Consider the following 14,367-nt stretch of genomic DNA (forward strand, 5'->3'; position numbering starts at 1 on the left):
TGTTTGTATTGCAGAGAGAATATTGTATTCATAAGTATTGCATGTTGGCAATTTCAGAATTGTAAGAAAAATTTGTTGAGTAAATTTTTTAAGTACAATCAACTTGGATGTTTAAGTAATTTCCACTTAAATAACATTAAACTGACTTTAAAAAAAAATAGTTTCAATCTTGTAAAATGTATAAAAGTTAATAGACTGGGTAAACCCAGCCTGATCTGCCGGTGATTTGATTTTGCCCTGCAGCTCAGGCTGGAAACCTGTACATATATCTATCCTGCTTCCTTTACAAATTTGCGGGAACCAATCATAAACTGGCTTATCCACCTGGCGCTATTGGCGGGTTTAATCCAATCCAATTCCATAGCTGTTACGGCTCTGTCCTAGTCTGGCTATCACCAGACCAAGCTCAATCTTTTAAGATTGAACATTGGTCTGGGGAGTCTGCTATGTATTTTCTACTGCACAAGAGGCGTGATCAACGGGCATCGTTCAAATGACTCTGTACGCTATTGGATAGTCCTTCAACCAATCAGACCAACGGTCCAGGTGAAGTATTTTGCAGAGCGGCGTGAAAACTCCAGGCAGGAAATGTGTAACCAAACGTGTTGATCAGTTTGCAGAGGCAGCAATGGAATCGAGCGATTTTTGCAGGTTGTGCAAAACAAAACATGAAAGTTAATGGTATTTACACCCACTCGAGCGATTTGTTTCCTAAAAAGAAGCCATTGAGCATCGTCGAGAGGTTGAAAGGAATTAGACAGAGCCGTAATAAAATAATAATTAGGGTCCACCCTTAAAACCAACTATCAGTAGGCAGTAAGTAGAATGTATGGAAATGAATGAATGAGATCATATTCATTTAAACCAATTAGCCACCAATTCACAAATATGGCCATTTATTAAGAATTCACTCCCACAAGTTGAATTACCATGGCCATTACTTAACTAAAACGAGGTAACTTATTAATGAAATGTGGCAAGGAATAAATCAATTTTGGGAACACATTTTTTATTTGTGGCCACAATATCTATATTTTTCTTCTGCTTGTCATGTGTGGGACTCTGCAGCTCAACGATTCACATTGTTTTTACTATTTTTGGACTATTTGGCAGAGAAAAAAATAAACAAAAAACTGGCAACATTATGTCTAAAATGTAAATGACCAAAATTAAATTCTTATTTATTCAACTATTGTATAAAAGCATTACACTCCAAATCATGTTGTTGGTTGTAATATCAGCATTTAGAGAAACAGCACTCTTGCTTGTGTGATATTGCTTAAATATATAATTTGCTCATGTAGACTAGACTTGCTCAGGATCTGTCCAGTTACATTGGGTTGCACAAACTAGCCTTGCTGATTTGTTTGGATCAAGTTGTTTGGAACACAGCTATAGGTTCAAAAGAAAGTGACAGCTGAAACTAATTTTATAGGATGTAGTCTTAAAGTGACACAACTTTACACGTAAACCATTTTACATGACAACTGTAGGACTACATGAATGTTTACAGTTTGAAAAATATTTAAACATGTTTGGGTCTCAAAGGGATATGGTAATAATATCCACAGAATAAGAAATGAAAAACAACAAGAGATGAAGAGAAAGCAGGAGGGAGAGTTCAGCACAAGCAGAATAAACAAGAAGCGACAAGTGATGACATGACGTCTAATAGAGAGAGAAAGGCTGTTCTTGTCACAACCTTATGTTTCGTAGAACTGCAAATAGAGGAGAAACTGACTATGCTTGTTGAAATATTTCTCTGTTATAATTTACCTCAAACAAAATCTGACATTTAGTGACAGTTCCTCACATAATTCAGTCTTACAAGTGTAGTTTGTTACACATTACCAGAAACATGCTTGCCTGCAAAGTGTTCTGTGGGCCTACAAAAAGACTTTATGAAGATTCGTCTTTACGTAACTCTTTGACTGTCTGGTAATCATCCACAATTTCTGTCTACACAATTTTGAGTGGTTACGACTTGTTCACCAAATCCTCTGTTATAATAAAACCAATGGTCAGTTGCCTTTAATGGTCCATGCTTGCGTTTCCTTTGAATCTGATCAGAAAAGATGATTACATGACACCCTTCGTGAGATGTTTGCAGAAACTATATAGGCATTTTTTTGTGGTTTTTGCACCACTGGAGAGGGGCAGACAATTTCTCAGTCAAAAAACAAATCATCCAATTTACTAAGCTCATCAAGTAAATTGGCAATTTTGATATTGTATTTGTAGTTTAAATAATAAAAAAAGAAGTATGAAACCACTTAAAGCAGTTTGTTCCTGGTCCATGGGACTCCAGCCAGTATTGTGTCTACCAATGACAAAGCCCCAAACACAACAAACAGCTCTGTTTCCCATGAGAGCCCTTTCAAGCCAGAAAGCCATTGCTTGTGCAATTTATTTTAATAGAACAAAATGATCATGCCACAGAAATATGTCCAGTGATTAAATAGAAAACATGGGCCAACATGGGCTTGCCAAAAAAACAAATAAACAAAAAAATTAAATAGCAAACCTTTTTATGTATTTCAAAGTTGTCAAGCAGCATTTTGTTGGTACAAATTGTTTTACTGCTGTTTTTCCAGTTAACAGTTTGCTGTCTCAAATTATATTTCCCAAAAGTGACATCAGATGAAACAGGGGAAAAAGAGGAAATCTGGAAGTTATACTCTTAAAATGCATTCTTCCCCATAAAGCATTTCGGATTCCTTTAAAGAGAACCACCCCACCTAATAAAAACAATGTTTAAAATGGGATTTCCTGAGACCTTCTTACATATTCATCTTTGAGAAGATACCAAAGCCATTATGTAAATAAGACAGAACTGAATCAAAGGAACAATATGGAGCTATTCACATAGAATGTTTTGTTGCATTTAAAAACAGAGAATATGTGCAGCAGACTGAAATAAACTGTGCTAAAATAAAGTTTAAATGTTTGTCAACATCCGGTGTTCTCCGTTTCGCTATATGCTGCGTCTATAAATGACATTTTTGTGCTAACGTTTTGATAGCGTTATTATAACGTTTGTCTTTAATGTTGAGAAAACCTTGCCAGAACTTTCTAAAAATATTACCCTGTAAGCGGGGATAAAGCTCTGTGACTTGAGATAAAATACCGGCTTCAACTGAAAGTCATAAAGTACATTGACTTGCATATTCAGTCATACATTACATGCTCAGCAGATGTAAATGTTGATAAATCTAATAGGCATATTATTAATAATCCAAATCAAATCTAATAATACATCTAATTGCAGGATTAAGGAGGTCAATTTTATAATTAGGCTTAGATCATTAATATAGATATCACTGTACCCTGAGGTTCTAAGGACCATATTACTTTCACAATAAGGACATGTTACTACAAGATTGGGGAGTAAACCATTCGGCCATTTCTAAGAGGCCTTTACTATAACACATTGTGAAGGCTCCTGTGAAGGAACTTTGTTAGATGCTCCTTTCTCTTTTATCTCCCTTAAGGCGTTCACTCATGTTTGACAAATTGTCTTTATTCAGTCATTACAGGAGTGTGGGGATGTGGGCCTCTAGCAATGCACCAGGCAGGCTCTGTTCAGACGGGAGAGAAAAAGTAAGAAAAGAAAAAAAAAACCATCTTGTTATGTTCTATGAACAGCCCAACTGATTACTTAAACACAGGTAATTACTGCAATTTAATTTCCTAAAATACAAGTATTGATAAACCCTGTTTTAAATGTTTTCAAATATCCTGCTATCATTCAGAGGCCAATGGAGGTGTGCTGTCTTTCATAGTCCCTTCATGATAAGATCGACCACCAAGCATGAAAGGTGGGTTCAGGACCCTAACATAATATTCAATGGTCTGTTCCACCTGGGTGGGCCGGCTGTGCTGGAACGCGCCAACATGAGCCAGAGGGGTCTACCTGCTGAGACAGGAGCCTAAGGCTCTTGCTGATAGGAGACCCACATGTGTTGAGTGACGGTGGCATGACCTTGGTTGGAGAAGGTGGAGGAACTGCCAACAATTATCTGCATATCTGGTCTAATCATATTACTTGAGTTCCATTTAATATGCATGCTACACTAAATAAAAATTCATCATAATGCCCCTATTAATGAAGTGTTTTTTTTATTATTCAGCTTATTTGATGAAAATTTCCTGAAGCTTAATGCACTGTGATGCCCAGCAGTTTCTTTTAAATAAGCTCTTGTGTTGTGCTGTTCTTATTACTTTGCATCAGTACACATTCTGTGTTATACTGTGCTGATTACAATTCTGTGTCTACACATGGTGAAGAAGAGATTCTGATGCCCAAATCAGTTTGTTCAGTGATCCTTAGCCAGCATGTGCTGAGTACTAAAGTGTTTCAGCTTACTGAGTCAGGGACATGGCATACAGGTTTTATATGTTACTGAAATTTGCGTATAGTAGGCACTTTAAAATCTACCCTATATTTCAGTAACATAATAAAGCTCAGAGGTTAGGTAATGGCCAGCAGTTCCAGGACAAGACTATGCAGTGGTCTCTAACCTTTCATTTCATGTCAGAAAGCTGATACTGCCATCAACTGGTCAAGATGTTACATTGAATGTTTGATGCCTTTTTTTCTTTTCTTTTTTTTAACAGTGACAGTTAAATGGTTACTATGATTATGTGACTATGAATGCAGTATGTGTACAAAATGTACACAAATGTTCATCAGCATATACCACCGTTCAATAGAGAAGAAAAGATAATTGCAACTTTCTCTCGGATATGCATCACCATAGGGAAGACTATAGCAAATTCTTTAAAGGGATAGTTCACCCAAAAATGAAAACTTGCAGTTAATGTACTCACTCAGGCCATCCAAGATGTAGGTGTCTTTTTTTTCTTCAGTAGAACAGTAAAAAAGATTTTTTTAGCAAAAACATGGTTCTTGGTTATAATGCAACTCAATAGCTACAGTCACTTTGAGAAAAAAAATATACAGGCAAAACAAAATGAATATGGCTCCTGGTGACACAAACTGAACATTATTTATTTACAACAATAATCCACAGCATCTGCATCACGACAGTCTTGAGCATGAGCTTCCTGATGCATTATGACGTATGCGCAGGAGCACAGCTCACACATGAGCTGACGCTATGTTTGTCCAACATGATCTCACGACCAATTATTTCGAGTGATAAAAAGGTGGCTAATTCGTATGAATTCGTACGACCTCACTCGTACGAATTTATACGATTTGTCTAAACCCACGTGATGGGTAGGTTTAGGGGCAGGGTCAGGGGTAGGTCATTTGTATGAATTCAATACGAATTGGGCAATTTGTAAAATATGTACGATTTAACAAAAATCTTACTAATTCGTACGAGTGAGGTCGTACGAATTCATACGAATTAGCCACCTTTTTAGCCACCGGTCAAAAACACACTAATTCTGACCCATTTGGTGTTCGATGTTATATGACAGGAAGCTCGCGCTCCAGACTGTCTTGAATGTGTTCAGGACCGTTTGCCAAGGTTTTTGTATAACAGGCCAGTTTGGCCTTTTATAGAGCAAATAAACATGCTTCAACAAAGAAAAAATTGGCTACAAAATCAGAATCAGCAATGAAAAATCCTGATTTCCAAAGGGGGATAATTGCTGTGTTGCAGCTATCAATAACTCCATTATCAGTCTTCAGCTTTTAATGCAGGTAATTCAGCTTTTAATGCAGGTAATGTGTTGTTTATTCAGATCTGGATATGAGAGTAAATGAGATAACTTTTTTTTCAAAATGTCACCTGAGAGTCAGTGTCCCAGAGTTGCATGAGGCCTATGAAGGGGAGCGATTAACAATGAGACATGGTAATGTTGTAAAACAGTGTAATGTAATGTCAGCATAACTGCTTGTGCACTGGTGTGCAGCGGTAACAAGCCAGGGGAATGGTGTTTTATAGCTTACCTACACAATTAATCAGGGAATTATGTCAAATGGTAAAGGCAGCTGGCACGTTTATGGCCATAGGCCAGATTTTTGCATATCAAGCAAACCTTCAAAATGGGCTGAAGTAGTTTTTCCATTTTTATGTACTGTAGCGTGAAGTGTGTTCATCACCAACTGCTAGCAATAGCAACTCGCAGAGCAGTCTGAGCGTTTGAGTGTGAATATTAGCAAATGACCCCCAGATGCCCCTGGTGTTTTAAAGTTTAAACAGAAGTGTAATGCAGTTAACAAGACTGAATACATTTTGTGGAATAAATGCTCGGCCATGTAGTCTGCTAAACAGTGTGGGTGGATCTGGCTGACTCGATGGATAATTAATATAGAGATGCTCTTGAAAAAGAATGGTTAAAACTAAGCAAAAGAACAGAGAAATAAACAAGCAATGGAAAATTATGCCAGGTTGGGAGAATCAGAAAACAGACATTATTGGAATATTCGCGGTTAGTTCACCCTAAGGGATAGGGATAGTTTACCCAAAAAATTTAATTGTGTCATTATTTATGTTCCAAACCTGTATGACTTTCTTTCATCTTTGGAACCCAAGAGAAAATTTTAAAGAAAACTGAAGTTAAATTAACTTAACTTAAGGAAATGAGCACATACCATACTTTGAAAAAAGTTACGTAAACTCAATAACTGATCATATTAAGCTAAACTTAAACTGAATGAGTTGCAGCAGATTTCTAGTTCCCAGAATGCTTTGCGTCAGACTGTATAAGGAGGGTTTCTGTTAAGTAGTTTTACAGGGGTTATGTGGTAGGCTAAGGTTGAGGAGGAACTGTAGCACTGTTTGACTAAAAATGCAGTAGCCTATGATGTTTAATTGTGTAAGTGTGTGAAGTGATAACATTTTTGCTAATTAATTACATTAGCACTTGCTTCATTCATTCATTCATTCATTCAAGTTTGTTTAAATTAACATGCATATGTTAGGCTATGTGCTTTTAGTCATTGTTAGGCATTAAGTTGTCAAGGCAGTTGTAAAATTGAAAATTTTAACATTTATGAATTGGCTCTAGTCACGAATTCCATTGTTGCCTCCTGTAGCCAGTTTTTTTTTTTTTTTTTTTTAAAGGAAAGAAAATATGTAATATTTTTTGGTTATCGTTATAGAAATGATGTTGATTGCTGAACCCAGAATATTCCTGAGCTGAACAGCGTGAGACTGGTGCAGTTTGTATGAAATAGATCTGTAGGTTGACATCGCATCCTGCTATGCATATAAGAAACAACTCAACACATTCCACTGAGGGAGCTCATTCTCCTTCAACGCACATGATCCCAGCACAATGAGATAAACCTCAAAAGAGATAATTTCAGAGCAATTTCTGTCAGTTTCTTATGTGCGAGCTTTAAAAGTTAAATTTTAAATATTATGCTAATATGCAGCGGGATTATCGGTAGCAAACGGTGTTTTGACAGGCTTCATAGCATGATCTCTTCTCCTGTCATGAAAACGATAGACCACCACGCACGCAAATCCGCATGCAGAGGGTGCAGTGACGTCCTTTTGTGTTAAAAATGAGCAAGAGGTGGCGCTATTTCACTGCAAATCTATAATTATAATCTCTAAGCATGTTGCGGCAGGCAAACAAAAACGAAAGTCTTTAGTCTTCCAAGTAGCTATGTTATGCTTGAACCTAGGAACATTTCGTTGGGGAGAAAATCACTGCTAATCAGAGAATGCATGGAAGAGGAACAACATCGCAACTGCGTGACATTTCCGGGTCCTTCGTGGAGATTTTATTTTAGTTTCAATTCAAATCAAGCTAAAAGTGCTTGTTTTGGACACACTGTACAGAAGATTTGGTCAAGTGTGTTATAGGTTAAAAACACATTTCCGCGATATCAGTTGACCAATCAATGCTTGAACATGCAAACACGTGATCTTTTGCTCAGCTTCCTTATATTGTGAACCTAATGTTTGTTTACACTGGACAAGAGCATGTTATGCATTAACTGTCATCTGTAGAGTAATGTTTCTGTCAGCCGTCAGATGATTTCTTTCTCGTCCCAGGTGCAGCAGGTAGGCCACAGCAGACAGTCCGTTTTTAGGATGAAAAAAAATTTAGTGTATTTACAATGTATTGTAGGCTAGTTCAGGATTTTAATATTTAGGAACGGACATTGCACTTGTGCACTCGGTTGTAACGTATTGTTTCATAAACTCATAATGTCATTACTACCATTTTTTTTTTTTTTTTTTTTTTTTTTTTAGTCTAATAAATATTAGACTTGAACATAAAAAAAAAAAAAAAACGTATAGAACTCAAATATGGATTTGTTTGAAAAAATGTAAAATGCCTTGTCAACTAACTGAAACAAAATAAGTAGGCTACACAATAGCCTACCTCTTTGGCCTAAACTAGACCCCATATCTAATTTGTAGTTTTTATTCAGTTTAAACATGTTGAAGGACACAAAAATGTTCTTTGTTCATCTGTTTTCTGTTTTTGTTGACTTCTTTCTCTTTCAGGGTGTATAATGAAATCTCTTCTATGGATCCTGTGCACTCTTGGCCTGCTTCTCTGTACTGATGCAGACAGTGGTACAAAACCTAATTTTGTCTTTATGATGGTCGACGATTTGGGAATTGGAGACCTTGGATGCTACGGAAACACAACCCTCAGGTTTATTCATACAATTCAGTTTGTTACTTTTTTGTTCTACGGGAAATCCACACTAGCTTGCTGCCTATAGACATGTTATCTGAATATCTCTTACCTTTTAGCTGTTATGTACTCTGCATATTAAGTAGTAGGCCTATACATTAATGCCATCAGTGTCAAGTCAGTTCCCACAGAATAAAAAGTAGATCTGACATGCATGGGATTTTCCTTTTGATGGGTTCATATATGTTTCAAAGATGAAGAAAGTTTTGATCCTAGATGAATAGTCATCTCTCTCATAAGCATAATGAGACTGTTGTATTGTGGTTGTCCTGGCCTGCAGGACACCTAACATTGACAGACTGGCCCTGGAAGGGGTGAAACTGACCCAACACATAGCTGCTGCGCCGCTCTGCACTCCCAGCAGGGCAGCCTTCCTCACAGGCAGATACCCTATCCGATCAGGTCAGTCCTGGAGTTACTGCTGAACTAAGCAGTATGTGCTGTTTTTAAAGCATTGTTGAGATTGTGTTTAAAAACACTTCTGTATGTGAGAGATGTCTGCTAAAGAGCAGGACTATTATTATTATTTGTCCTGTTTATCAGGAATCTCTCATATTCATAAGTGTTTTTAACAGTACAGTCAGGGCCGGATTAACCATTAGGGCAACTGGGCACTTGCCCAGGGGCCCATGACATCTAGGGGGCCCTGACAGGTAGGAAATACAGGTATCAAACTCTTTACAGTCTTCACTGCATAAACTGCATCTACGCGGGTTCACGCAGACTTTCCTCCCGCTGAACGCCAGCGATTACTAATTCGTGAAATGCACTCCCGCTTGTTGAGCGCGGTAAAGTTCATTTCAGGTTCGATATTAGCCGGACATTTGTTCTATAGGGTCGGTAGTCTAACAAAGATATCAATAGCAAGATTAGTTTTAACATTATGTGACTATTGTATATCGACATGATTAAAATATTCATTCAAAATCATTCGTGCATTAATGCTGCATAATTATACCTGAAAATGCTTTGACGCGTTTCCACAGCGTGCGATGCTTAAGGGAACGTCTGCCAATTCCACCAACTGCGGTAAACGTAGTCTATAATTTGTATTATTTAAAATTACTTTTAACATTTAAAAACAGACGTTTTCAAATCCCAAAGCTTGCAGAAGGTTCCTAATGGCAATACTGACTTAGGCTACAGCTTTCCTGGTAGCCTTGAGTAAATTAACATTTAACATTAAAATTAACAAGAAAATGATTCATAAAACGTATAAATATCAGTTGAGCCTATGTTTATTTTCGTCACTGACACAGACGAAAATGAAAAGACTATCAGTCAAAGTTCAGCTTTAGGAGAGGTAGAATAGGCCAGGATAAGAATACTGAGAGAATAAGAAATATGAAGATGAGGAGAGAGCAGGTATCGACAAATAATCTAATGACAAGGTTTTAAAGCTAGCCTATTTCTTATAATTTTTTGGCCTTCAAAAGTCCTAAATTGCACATATGTAGGTCAGAGAAATCCAAATTTTCTCGGGGGAGCATGCCCCCGAACACCCCTAACTACGGGGGGCCTTGAGTCTTGTTGCCCAGGGCCCAGGAAATTGTTAATCCGGCCCTGAGTACAGTAAGTAACAATAATAATAACTGTTATCACTGCTGAATTGTCAAAATGTCTAATTGTAACGTTTGCTAACATTTTTATTCAAAACCACGATTTCTTGATTTAAAAATAATAAAATTGTGGCAAAACATTAAATTCCAATTAATTAAAAAAAAATCTGATAAAAAACTACAGCTCGTTCTGTCCGTTATACGTCATTACGTGCTGTTTATACTTCATTGCACAAGTGCAAAACATTACAATTTCGGTTTTCAATTCAATCAAGTGTTTACATCTGTCCTGTCGAACTTAGAAAAGGTTTAAATCACCCGTTACAATCCAAATCGGATTTGTTTCATTCCGATTGACGTGGTTACATGTGACTTTTTTCATTCGGACTGAGCTACTAGTCTGATTACATTTGGATTATCAGGGTCCATGTAAATGCTGCTACTGTTAGTGTACTTATTTTGTTCATGTTGCATTGCAAAACACCTTTGATGCTATTGAGGTTGGATACGGATTAAGTTAAGACAGGTTTAGTGGCATGGGTAGGTGTAAGGGAATAATCAACAGTGTGATTATTGATGTAATTTTACAGTGTAAAAACATGGGCAACATGCACACAATAAGAGCACTGTATCAAATCATTAATTTAAATGTTAGTACATAGTAGTTAAATACACTTAATATTAAGTTTTTCAGTTCATGTGCACATTATAATTTTTTCTCTTTTTTTGATGGCATAGGTATGGCAGCAAAAGGCCGAATGGGAGTTTTTCTCTTTACTGCATCGTCAGGAGGCCTTCCACAAGAGGAAATCACCTTTGCCAAGGCTGTCAAAGGGCAAGGCTATTCCACTGCTGTAATTGGTATGTTACTTTCATAACCCTGGTTATCTGGTAACAGAGTCCTGTACAGTATATCACTGTAGGAAATGCCTCAGACGTGATCAATGACACGGTGACTGACCGACAGGTCACGACTCAGCAATGACACTGAGGCCCCCCACCTCCTGTCCCTGCCGTCACCTACCATTGCGCAATCCTAAGCATATATTTTCTTTGTTCTGACTGCAGCTAAGGAAGTGTTGTGAGACCAATATCATTAGAGAATTGGAGTAACACCGTTAACCTTAAAGTGTAACTTCGCCGATATTCAATCCGCTTTGTATTTTTACAATGTCGGTAGTAAATGTAAACGAACAATGTTTACTCGTTCTCTGTGTTACCTGGGGCTTGATGTATAAAGTTGCATACACACAAAAAAAGCGTTGAAATGTCCGTATGCAATATATCAGAATTTATAATTTTTTTTACTTTAAAATATGTGCACACCGTACGGACACTCTAGACCAGTGGTTCCCAACCTTTTTTTGTCTGAGACCCCCTTTTCCCCAAGAAAATATTTTAGGGCCCCCCTTCACATTTAATGATATTTTCGCTCTTGTAAGCTTGCAGCAAGGATGACAAAATATGTTGTTTTCAATCAAACGGTAGGTTTACTATAACCAGATGTTTATGCACAAATAATATCCTATAATATTGAAAATACAATAACAAAAACATCAGTAGGCCATTTGTAATTTAAAAACGTAAGCCTAGGAGTAGTCTATAAATTGGCCCTATTTGAAATGCAATAACAAAAATATTCATACTGGTGTGTAGGTAAAAAAAAAAAAAAAAAAAAAAAAAAAAATTATATATATATATATATATATATATATATATATAGGCTATTACTAAATGACTGCTGTCTGGGACCTCAATACTTGCATGTTATTTGTGAGGCTTTATTTTTGACGCTTTTGGCGCTATAGCGAGCGATAGTAAACTTGCGTTTATTAACAGAATAATGCGTCTTTCGGAAGAACATTGTAGCCGGAACTACTTCTCTCTCTGTGTACATCTATGACGAGTCACGCAGGTACTGTGCTACTCCGCAGCGGCAGCGATCCGAACCAGTGTTAAATAGTCCCAATGTAAACACTTATTATAGGTGTACCATAGTGATTCAGGATAAGACAAAAACACGGATTGGAAAATGGATTCATGATGAACTCGCTCATTATATACATTTTTTACATTTTTAACAGAAAAAAGTTAATGATTTTATTTAATGCTCATTGCTCAAAACTTTTCAAAATATGACGCGACCCCCCACAGAGCTCGCTGAGGCCCCCTTGTGGGCCGCGACCCCCCTGTTGGGAACCGATGCTCTAGACCGTGCGCGGTCTGATGACAAACCTGTACAACCACTGATGCTGGAGGCGTGCTGTTAACTCCTCCTACTGATAACTCCTGTGATCTTTCCAACATTATGAAAAATGCAGTTGTATTTAAAGGATAAAACTTGTTGTAAACACAACACTGACGTCTTCACTTCCAGGTCAAGAAGCTGTTAATCAAAAACTCAGTAGCCAATGAGAACACACTGCTGCTAGCCCCGCTCCCACGAGAGATACTGTATGTGCCAGAATGGCGAATGAAAACTCAGGGAGCATCAACAAAAACTTCAGAAGCATAAATTAATTTGTAACTTCAGATCATACATTTGTAATTTCAGATCAAATATATATATATTTTTTTATTCAGTTTCAATTTATATTTGCATTAGTTTCTTGAAAAGTTACGTTCATTTTTATTGGCACAAAGGTAATTACTTATGACTTGCCGCTTTGAACTGAACTTTGAACTGATATAGCACCCATAATATAGAATGCTTGCTTAAGCCTTCTTGGGGTTACAAGCTCACTCTAACGTAATTTGGTATAACTGATTCTTGCGACATAGGACAAAAGATGTCCAGCAAATTTACAAGCTATTGGTTTTAAAAAATACCAAAATTATCACTTTGAAACAAATCCAAGATTATGAATAGAATGTTACCACACATACCATTTTTATTGTATTATTTTTTTATTTCATCAAAATTGTTACATCAGTGCTAAAAATACTGTGTTCTCTTAACACAATTTAATACTTCATATAGATTTATTAAAGTCAAGATTGTGTGTGTGTGTGTGTGTGTGTGTGTGTGTGTGTGTTTGTGTGTTTCTATCTATCTATCTATCTATCTATCTATCTATCTATCTATCTATCTATCTATCTATCTATCTATCTATCTATCTATCTATCTATCTATCTATCTATCTATCTATCTATCTATCTATCTATCTATCTATCAAGAGTTTAGATGCAAAAGCCTCTAAGTGCCATCTGAAATTTTCTTCTAGAATGATCATTTTTATCAAGCTCGTATATTTAAGTTCAGTAATTTCACTTAAATTACAATTAATAGCTCATTTTCATTGCCATTTAAGTGAAATTACTGAACTTAAATATACAAGCTTGATAAAAATTATCATTCTACAAGAAAATTTCAGATAGCACTTAGAGGCACTTAGAACAAATTTGCATGTGAACGCTTTGTATAAATACAATATTAGGTAGGTCTAAATCTGGGTGATCACTTATATCAATGTTATATATATCATATCTTCCAGCCCTAAAACTTGTATCGTTTTTTTTGTCAGTGTTTATTTAAAAATCCAATTATGTAGAATATGCGATGGTAAATATTTAATTGATGAGTTAATACAATATAATATATAGGGTATGATTTTACCGCTAAATTCAGCATATTGACACAAAATGATAACTGCAAATCCACTTTTCCATGCTTGGAGTCCAGTTGTTTCTATGAATTGCAGCGATCCATTTGCTTCTCTTATTTGTAGCTTTCGGCACTCTGTAAAAATATACCTCAGATTTCTTGTCAAACCTAGTTGTACAGTGAATCACAAAGCTCTCTCCTGTTTTTTTCTGTATTTCTGCCACTCAGTGGGTGTAACCGCAGTCACTCCGGCCGACAGTGACGTCATGGGCATACCCTCTATTATAGATATTTATGAATCATTTTAATATGCATTATGTAGAAACATATTCAAAAGTTTGGGGTCTGTAAGATTTTAAAAAAAATAGTGTCTCTTATCATAAAGACTGCAAAAATACAGTAAAACAGTAATAGTGTGAAATATTAAAATAACTGTTTTTTATTTTGATATATTTTAAATGGGTTACACTTTATTTTGATGGTCCCTGTGAAGGCCTCCTTCCCTTCCCTTTACCTCTGTACAGATAAAACGTTGTCAAAATAATTCTAGTTCACATGGCTGTGTGG

The 14,367-nt window shown here is 36.5% G+C and overlaps 1 protein-coding gene across 2 annotated transcripts in view; it reads left to right on the forward strand.

Annotated features, from left to right (window-relative positions):
- The window catches only part of sts (steroid sulfatase (microsomal), isozyme S), a 46,847-nt gene that overhangs the window by 275 nt on the left and 32,205 nt on the right, over positions 1–14,367 (forward strand). The window contains exons 1-4 of one of the 2 annotated variants that reach the window (XM_082164027.1): positions 7,569–7,991; positions 8,442–8,595; positions 8,918–9,039; positions 10,935–11,057. In XM_082164027.1, the coding sequence (XP_082020153.1) occupies positions 8,450–8,595; positions 8,918–9,039; positions 10,935–11,057 (391 nt within the window). In that variant the 5' untranslated portion in view covers positions 7,569–7,991; positions 8,442–8,449. Of the gene's footprint in view, positions 1–7,568; positions 7,992–8,441; positions 8,596–8,917; positions 9,040–10,934; positions 11,058–14,367 lie in introns of those variants that run through there. The other variant, XM_082164028.1, reaches the window with a different exon arrangement.

This window comes from Leuciscus leuciscus, assembly GCF_965113295.1.
Source record: "Leuciscus leuciscus genome assembly, chromosome: 3".
NCBI lineage: Eukaryota > Metazoa > Chordata > Actinopteri > Cypriniformes > Leuciscidae > Leuciscus > Leuciscus leuciscus.